Genomic DNA, 10,029 nt, shown 5'->3' on the forward strand with positions numbered 1-10,029 from the left:
ATAGAGCACATAGAGTTGTCATAGAATTTTAATTTAGATTAACATTCCCGATTCTTGATGGCCCGTGATTAATGCTTAGCTATAAATTATGGTCAAACTTATTATAGTTTAGTGATTCATATAATTTTATTTAATTAAGAGTTAGCCACAACAACTTTGTTTAGATGAAATTATATAAAGTTCATTCAACAGTGTAGTGATTCACACAATTTTATTTAATTAAAAGTTAGTCATAACAACTTTGATTAAATGAAATTACATATATTATGTTTAGGATCACATAAGAAAAGTATAGACATTAGATCATTTCTAAAGTTTTAGAATTAATGTCTAAGTTATCTATATAGGTTTATTTAATCAGAAGTTAGCCATAATGTCTTTGATTGAATGAAATTTAAAGTTAGATCACACAAAATCTAATAACTTAACACTCATATCCCAATATATATAGAACCACATGTAATAAAAAACTCTATTCTGACACAAAAAGAACACATATAGAGTCTTCATGGTGTCAACAAAGAACAATTCTGCAAATGGGTTGGCGGCTGATGAACATGTGTTGTTCGATTTCGGGAATGATTATGAATTTTGGCAGCATTTTCAATCCTTGGAGGAAAAAATTCCATTACACAAACAATATTCTAAGTTGTTGGGCGAAGTGACACGCTATAGCCGCCCACGAGCAATGGAAAAAGATGTAGAGAATTTAAGTGAAGATATCTACCAGTTGTCTTCCATAGAAGACGTGCTCGATCAGTTTAAGTAACAAACCTTTTGTGATTCAAAGGGTATCCAGGATCTAGAGTTAATGTTATTTTATTTACATTTTGTTTTTACATATGCATACATAATTTTATCATATAGCCGATCTCGATTTGTTTGAGATTGAGACGTGATTGTTGTTATTGTATGCATATATACATGATTTGAGCAAAAATTAATGAAAGTGAATTTAATTTAGATTTACATTTTAATTTAATTGAGCAAAAAGCAATGATTATAAGTTAGAACCAGCAAAACTCGGTCTTAATCTCATGGTCTTGTTAGCATCACTAATTAATTGTTTCTATTTTGAATCCAGCTATAAATATGGATTGTTTCGCATTCTTATTTCTCAGGGCTTAGTACAAGTTTTGGGAGCTCAATCTAGTCTAAATTTAGAGATAAACAGAGGGTAATTAAGCAAATTTAAGAATATGGTTTCTGTATTCAAAACAATAAAATTTTCAAAGAAGAAATACTATTATGTGTTCAGGTGCTCAATTGGAACAAGTCTTATTTCAAGTGTCTAACTAGAATTTACTTACAAATTTAAAGGGCAGTCTGTGTATTAAGCGGGAAAGAGAAATTAATTTGTACTCTCTCCGTCCCAATTTATATGACACTCTTTCCCTTTTGGTCAGTCTAAAAAGAATAATATCTTTTTAAATTAGTAATAATTTAACTTCAAATTTACCATTTTATCCTTAATGAAATAATTTATAATCACAAAATATCTATGACATATTTTGGATCACAAAATTTAAAAACCTTCATATCTATTTTAAATTTCGTGCCCAATCAAATACGCTCGTATAAAATGGAACGGAGATAATAATATTATATTGGTAGGTCCCTCTCTCAAGTGAGGCATCTATTCACTCTTTCGGGTCCATTCCCCACTCAGAAAGAGGCGCAATGTTTTCACAAATAAAAATATCCATTTTCATATTTCAAACACTAACCCCTTCACCCACACAACCTTTAAGAGTGTTTGAATTAACTTATTTTAGGTATTTTTAAGTTAAAATAACTTTTACCTACCCTTTTGTATTTAGATAAAATTAAAAAAAAAATTAAACACTTATTTTTAAATTAAAATAATAAAAATAAATCAAAAGTTAAAAAATTAAAATTTTTAACTTGCGGCTTTTGACTTATAATATAAGACTGTAATTCCCCAGGCTGTTGACTTTTTGAATTCCTTTCTCTCTATCACCCCCTTTCTTTTTTTCTTTTTCATTTCTGTAATAATAATATGCCCATCCACAATTCCACTCCACTTTATTCTCCTCAATTTTCCACCATAATAATAATAATGTTCGAATCACACTTGAAATGAAATATTTCATCAAGTCCACGTGTCTCTATATCTTTTAAGGACTTAATACTGAATGTAAAAACATTCTTGTTTTTCTTGCTTTGATCGTATAACTTTCATTCTCTCTTATCTGTTTAGAGTATATGAAGAAGAGAGTTATGGATACTTTAGCTTTAGATGATATAATAAACCGTTTACTTGAAGTTAGACATAGACCAGGGAAACAAGTACAACTGTCTGAGTCTGAAATCAGACATCTTTGTCTTAAGTCTAAGGAAATTTTCATGCAACAACCTAATCTTCTTGAGCTTGATGCACCAATAAAGATCTGTGGTAATTTACTACAACCCCTTTTAGTGATTTAATTTGATTTTGCACTAATCTTGAATTAAGTGTTTTTTAATGGAATTTTGAGTTCTTTGAAGTGGGGTTTGAGTTTCTTGATGTATTTCTTGAAATGGGTTGCTTTTATTTTATATAAAGATGCAGTCTTTGAATGTTTGGATTTATTGATGCATTTCTTAAATTGGGTTGCTTTGATTTTTTATATAAAAATATGCAGTTGTTTGAATTTATTGATGCATTTCTTAAAATGGGTTGCTTTGATTTTATATAAAGATGCAGTTGTTTGAATTTACTGATGCATTTCTTAAGATGGGTAGCTTTAATTTTATATAAATGTGCAGTTGTTTGAATTTATTGATGCAGTTCTTAAAGTGGGTTGCTTTAATTTTTTATATAAATATATGCAGTTGTTTGAATTTACTGATGCATTTCTTAAAGCGTGTTGCTTTGATTTTGTATAAAGATGCAATCTTTTGATCTTTCACTATCTTAAATAAAGTGTGTTTTAATGGAATTTGAGTTCTTTGATGTGGGGTTTGAGTTTCTTGATGCATTTCTTGAAGTGGGTTGCTTTTATTTCATATAAAGATGCAGTCTTTGAAGTGTTTATTGATGCATTTCTTAAAGTATGTTGCTTTGATTTTATATAAATATGCAGTTGTTTGAATTTATTGATGCATTTCTTAAAGTGTGTTGCTTTGATTTGGTATAAATATGCTATCTTTTGATCTTTCACTATCTTGGATAAAGTGTGTTTTGATGGAATTTGAGTTCTTTGAAGTGGAGATTGAATTTCTTGATGTATATCTTAAAGCGTGTTGCTTTTATTATATATAAATATGCAGTCTTTTGATTTTTCTCTATCTTGAATAAAGTGTGTTTTGATGGAATTTGAGTTCTTTGAAGTGGGGTTTGAATTTATTGATGCATTTCTTAAAGTGGGTTGCTTTGATTCTATATAAAGATGCAGTCTTTGATGTTTTCTTGGACTTCCTTAAAAAGAAATATTGGTTTGTTTTACATGAATGAAATGAGTTTAAATGAAGAATTGGGAATTAATATAGCCGACCCTTACACTGTGTTTGGAACGTTGTTACCCATTGTATTGTATTGTATCGTTACTACAAGTACAATGTTTGTTTTGATTGTTATTTAAAATGTATCGTATTATATTGTTAAATTCCGTCGTTACGTAACAATGAAAAGCCCTATTTTATGTAACAACCGATTTGGTGTTATCCCATTGTTACCTAATTTCTTTTTCCAATTATATCCTTACTTAATATTTCATAATCCTATTTTACCTTTACCCTATATTATCTAACTCCATCCAAATGCTCTGCCCTACGTCTCTCTTCTTTTCCCAGCTCGTCAACTGCTTTCTTTTTCCTTCTTCGTCTTTGTGTCCTACTTTTTGGTGAAAAAACTTTTGTGATTTTATAGTGTACTATTTTTAATTGCTCAGGTTTCTTCTCTTGTTTCGGAATTACATGTATTTCTTTTTGTCCATTACCTGTTTTCATTAATTTTGTTAAAATTTGCATTAATTTAACAATTTAATAAATTTACAATGCATTATTTGGCACAACTTAATAAATTCAATATTTCCAATAGTTTAGGGCATTTTCGTAAACTTACCAGTTACAATACAGTACGACACAGTCAATCCAAACAAAAAAAATGTTACTATACAGCAGCAAACGATACAGTCTATCCAAACATTATATCTACAAAACAGCACAGTACAATACAATACAGCACAGTACAATACATTATGAAACGATGGATAACAACCATCCAAACAGAGTGTAACTTCTTTGGGACTGAGTCGTAGTTGTTGTTTGTTAGACAGGAATTTGGTTCTGATCTGGTGTTTAAGACCTGCTTTGGTAGAATTAGTTAGGGTTCATTCTGTTACTTTAAATTAGTGCTAAGGAGCATGAGTTTTAATGTTTGAATTTGAGATGTGTTCTTTAATATCCTCAATTTGGAGATAGTTTCATTCTTGATTAGTCTGAAAGGCATTGCTAGCTTTCATCCATATTAGTCTCAGGGTGTCACAGTATATGCTTAGTCTTGATACAGTATTTAAAAATCAGAATTTTAGTTGTACCTGGCTGATTATTTCATTCAGATTAACCATACCAGTTTTAGAAACTCTGAAATTGGCCTTTGGCATGTTTCTCTCTTACACAGTTGTCGCTCCAATTTATTTATGATCCTTTCCCTATTTGAGCATCTTGAATAGTCCTTATTTCTCGTTATCTACCTGATCCAGTCCAGTGTTAAAGGCTCGCCAAGAAACTGCTTGATTTACTTAACTTCCATCAATAAAACATCCTCTACCTTGTAATCCGAAGGTTTATCAAATGCTATTTTGTGGCAGCCGCATTTCTCTTTTACTTTAAATTCTCCTGGGTTTTTGCCAATTGAGCAAAGCAAGTCATACCTTATCCCTCATCTTTTTTTTTTGTGGTGGGGGGGGGGGGGGTTGTTTAAGTTGTTAAAGTATTATTGAATTAGCACCTAAGTGAGTGCTGATACGTACAATGTTTTAGATTACAATAGATGAAAGAGGTCCTACAGTTCCTGTGGAGTGTGAAGAAACTCAAAAACTCTATCTAGATTGTATAAATCTCTCTTAAGTTAGTCCAGACATTTGATCTGAGCGTGTGAGAAGCAACTGCCGTTCCTTAACAACGATGATCATTCCTTTCCTTCCATATTACCAATAGGATGCAGGCACGTATAGACTATAGATTGTATAAATCTCTCTTAAGTTAGTCCCGACATTTGATTTGAGCGTGTGAGAAGCTACTGCCGTTCTTTAACAACGATGATCTTTCCTTTCCTTCCATATTACCCATAGTATGCAGGCACGTATAGACTATAGTGCATCAGACAGTCTTGACTTCTCTCCGTTTTTTTCTCTGGCCAAAACCTAGTCTTGATCTCAAAATAATTGTTCAAAGACTATCTGTATTGGTTCTTTCTCTTACCTAGTTAAACTGTGCTTTCTTTTTAATGCATGTAAGTACTCTCCAAATGGGCATGCAAATGATATGTAATGCATGTCAGTACTCTCCAAATGGGCATGCAAATGATATGTGGAGTTCAATTTAAGTAATTGTTAGGTTAATATATTGTTGAGTTCAAAGTGCTATCAAGTGTCTTGAATTTACCAATGTCTAAGTTCACGAGTTGGAGATAAGCGGACTCGAACCACTGACATCCGCCGCAGGGTAAACCACCGCCTCTCAGGTCCCCCGACTGATTCTACCATAGAGGCCAACGATAGACAATAACTCCCCCCCCCCCGAACACAGCTTAGGCTTCAGGTTCTAAACCATTGCAAGCAACCTTCAAAACCCCTTTGAGCCGTGACAAGGAGTGGCGAAACGCACTCGATAGCTGCACTCGTTCCGGATCTTCGTCCTGCCAATCAAGCTGCACTTCCTTCTAACAAGTGGCATTTTGAGGTCAGCCTTGAGTGGTTGATTCTTTCCAACTTCCATATCAATTATGGAGAGAGAGAGATCGAAGACCTCACTAATCAGCCAACCACTTTTTAGTTCATAATGAATGAACCCCCGGATGAAGAAAAAATCTCCCCTTTTTTCCAATCATCAGTCCCTAAATTAATCAAAGTGCTTAAGCTGATTGTCATAATTTACTCTTTTAAAACAGATCTTCCATAATTAACTTACATTCCTTTTGAAAATGAGTAACTGTTGTGTGAGAAATGAATAACTAAATTGAGAAAGGCAATGCAGTTTTATATTCTTATTCTTTATTTATTTGTTAATTTTATATCTGAAGTGCATTCATTTTATATGCTAAAACATTCTTGCAATTTCTCTCTTTGCTATTACATCATCGGTGAATAAAACATGACTTCCTATCTAATTCTTTTCATGGTGCCATACTTGGCTAGGGGATATTCATGGTCAGTATTCTGATTTACTGAGGCTATTTGAATACAGTGGATTTCCTCCAAGATCCAATTACCTATTCTTGGGCGATTATGTGGATCGTGGGAAGCAGAGTCTTGAAACAATATGCCTTATGTTTGCATATAAAATAAAGTATCCTGAGAACTTTTTCCTTTTGAGGGGAAACCATGAATGTGCTTCCGTTAATCGTATATATGGATTCTATGATGAGTGTAAACGAAGGTTCAATGTTCGTCTGTGGAAGATATTCACAGATTGTTTTAACTGCCTGCCTGTGGCAGCTCTGGTTGATGAAAAGATATTGTGCATGCATGGTGGACTCTCCCCCGAACTTCGTCATCTCGATCAGATAAGGAACCTCCAACGACCAACTGATGTTCCGGAAGCTGGACTACTTTGTGATCTTTTATGGTCAGATCCTAGTAGGGATGTGAAAGGATGGGGAATGAATGATAGAGGTGTTTCCTACACATTTGGTCCAGATAAGGTGACCGAGTTTCTTCAGAAGCAAGATCTTGATCTCATTTGCCGTGCCCACCAGGTTTAAACTTATTACGACTTCCAGCAGTTGTTTTTTTTCCTTCCTTTTCGGAATTTTGTTTTTGAAATTCTACGGGTTATTCGTACTTAATATAGGTCGTGGAGGATGGGTACGAGTTTTTCGCTGACAGACAACTAGTGACGATATTCTCAGCCCCTAATTATTGTGGAGAGTTTGACAATGCTGGTGCTGTGATGAGTGTGGATGAGACACTGATGTGCTCTTTCCAGATAATAAAGCCCGCAGAGAAGAAGCCTAAGTTTGGATTTGGAAGCACGACTAAAGATGGAACTTCCCTAACCAAAACAAAGGTAAACCTTTTCTTTTTGAAACTGTAAGGTAAACCTTTTTTCACTCATTGGTCTTTCTGTAGTTGATGTATTAGGCCCCCTTTTCACTGTCTAAGTGACACCTTTTGGATACCTGACAAGGGAGTGTGTTCCAACAAGATGATCTTTTTGGATCTTTATCCGTGATCGTCGTTTTATTAGTTCTGATGTCTGGATAAATTTGCATCACTAAATAATCATTGCATAACCCCTTAAGATCTTTGGTCTTCCTCTTTACGAAGAAATAGAGAAGGTGGCGCTTCTTGGTCTTCCTGAACCCACTGTTTCAACTTTCTAAACCCCGCAAGGTTTAGAACCTAAAAGCTGCTCTATTGCTCTTACTAAAATTACATTTTATCAGCCTTATGCCCTTAAATAGTATGCCAGCATTTTGGAATCTTGTCCCCATTTATTAGTATATGTCCATCTGTTGAAAGTTCATTGCTCAAAACTAAGTCCCTTTTCTTCAGTAGGAAATACTTTGCAATACTCGCGGCATTGGATCAACGACATTATGTGAATCGTCGTCATGCTGGCTACTTCTGGAATTTCACAAGTAGTCTTAGGATCCAATTAAAGTTATAGTTTTTTTTCTACATTGCATGCCTTGGGATCTCTGTTTCCTAATCTAGTCAAGGCAGTACTACATCAATTTCATTCTGCTTTTCGTTCTTTTATTCATTTGTATTTCCTCCTTTTCCTCAGAGGCATCCTTGTGATTACTTCATTTATGTGGCTACAGTTTTGCTGCTTCTGATTCATGGAGTATTTCACAATACCCTCTTTTTACTGCTAGTTTAACATTAACACCTAAATTTCTTGCAGTCATTTCTGGGTAGAATTGGATGAAATAAACTGAACACTTCATCACCTCGGTCAGTTCCGTGACATGCAGCCTCGTCAGATGTTTGGCTCGGGTTGGAAGCATCGAAGTAAGAGTCTGAATATGAAGATACCTATGCATGATAGGAATCGAGAAATCTGTTACATTTCTGATTGCTGTGTATAATATAAACCAAAATCTGGTGAGCATGACCTCTTATGATTCACCAGCAGAAAGATTTACTAACCCATCAACTCTTTTATTTGTGTTTAGGGGTGTAAATGAGTCGGGCTGTTTGTGAACAAAAGTTCAGCTCAGGCTCGTTTTATGAAACGAGTTGAGCTGAGCTTTTGTTCGCCTTTCAGCTTAAATAGTAATAGAGCTGAGCTCAACAAAAGTCGGCTTGTTTGTTAGTTTATGAATGTTTTACATTTCAAAAGTATGTTTGTATTCGTTTCGTGATCTCAACGTTGAAAGTATATTGTCACGTTCCAGATGTCCTACTAGCAGTGGACAGTGCCGGCTGTTGAATATGTTTAGTGTCTCACATCGATTGAGTGAATAAGTTTTTGTCTCTTCATATGAATTTAGGTACTTCTCACCTTATGGGTTAAGTCAGACTCAACGTCCGTTTCACCTTTTTTTTGCCATGCTTTCTGTTGAGCCGAGGGTATTTTGGAAACAGCCTCTCTTTCTTCCAAGGTAGGGGTAAGGTCTGCGTACACTTTACCCTCCACGGATTTCACATTGTGGAATTTTACTGGGTATGTTGTTGTTGTTGCTGCTGCTTTAGTGCTTCACTCAAGGCACCTTAGCCCTAGGGATATAACTCTTTGACAAATCTTTGGATTTTAGTGCCCTACCTTATGTTTTTTTTTTTTAATGTTTGATATTGGAAAATTGATCAATACATCGTCAATTCGTCATCCTATACTACATTTTGTTCTCCTAGTATCTGTTCTTGGAAAAAGATCTCTTCGTGAAATCAAAGGTTATTGCTTGTTGGCAACCTAACCCAGTATAACTAATCCAAGTCAACTATGCAATTATTGCTTGCAAAACTACTATGTCTCCCTTGACCCGTATCAGAATTCTATTCAAAAAGAGTTAATAATAGTATTTCCTACTTCCTAGTACTGTGGCTTAAATGTGGATTTTTCACAAAATGGATTATTCAGACATTCAATTGAAAAGAAAAGTATATATTGGGTAGTTTGGTTTGTGGGCTAACTTATTTCGGGATTGTAGCTCGGGGATTATAATTCTTGAATTAATTTATCTCACCATTCAGATGGGATAAAATATCATCAAATTTGATGAGATATCTCAGAATTAAATTTGGGCTTAATTTATTTTGCGATTAGTTATACTTTTAACCGAACAAAATATAAATTTAATTTCAAACTTAGTTCTGAGATATTTTACTTTAGTCGATGAACCAAACAACCCCTTTTATTTGAAGCCAAGCATCCTCTGCTTGTTATCTGAATGACAGAGCTGCTTCCTTATTTTTCTAAATTTCTCTTGCTTTATTTGTACTCAATAAATACACTGACAAGTAATAACTAAGGTAGCTCCACGTGACAATTTTTGTAGCATAATTCTGCGTTTGCATTCACCACTAATATTTTAATTTTAGGACTTTCCTGCCCGTTGCATAGGCATTAGTCTTAATTGTTGTATCTTTTATAATAATAAATATCATGGCCCGCCTGGTTATTTAACTCACTTATGTAAACAAATCAATGAAAGCGAAAATAATGTTTCCTTGCAAGACTTGCATTCCAACAACATTATACAAACAAGATTAGACTTATTAGCTTTATCCAACCATTCTAATAAATGGTGATAGTTTAACCACCCTTTACTAAGCACATAGATTTAAGGGTTTGTTAAACTTGAAAGTAATTTGGAACGAACAATGAAAATGCACGACTAATTAAATTAACCTATAC

General features: G+C 34.0%; 1 protein-coding gene across 1 annotated transcript; it reads left to right on the forward strand.

Moving 5' to 3' along the window:
• The first annotated feature begins 1,990 nt into the window (after positions 1-1,990).
• Positions 1,991-8,660, forward strand: LOC132032315 (serine/threonine-protein phosphatase PP1 isozyme 2-like). Its single transcript, XM_059421975.1, has 4 exons — positions 1,991-2,416; positions 6,363-6,922; positions 7,018-7,233; positions 8,077-8,660. Exons 1-4 carry the CDS (start codon positions 2,227-2,229, stop codon positions 8,098-8,100), a joined length of 990 nt encoding a protein of 329 aa, XP_059277958.1. The 5' UTR covers positions 1,991-2,226; the 3' UTR covers positions 8,101-8,660.
• Positions 8,661-10,029: the final 1,369 nt, after the last annotated feature.

The sequence above is a fragment of the Lycium ferocissimum genome, chromosome 1, assembly GCF_029784015.1.
Source record: "Lycium ferocissimum isolate CSIRO_LF1 chromosome 1, AGI_CSIRO_Lferr_CH_V1, whole genome shotgun sequence".
Lineage (NCBI taxonomy): Eukaryota > Viridiplantae > Streptophyta > Magnoliopsida > Solanales > Solanaceae > Lycium > Lycium ferocissimum.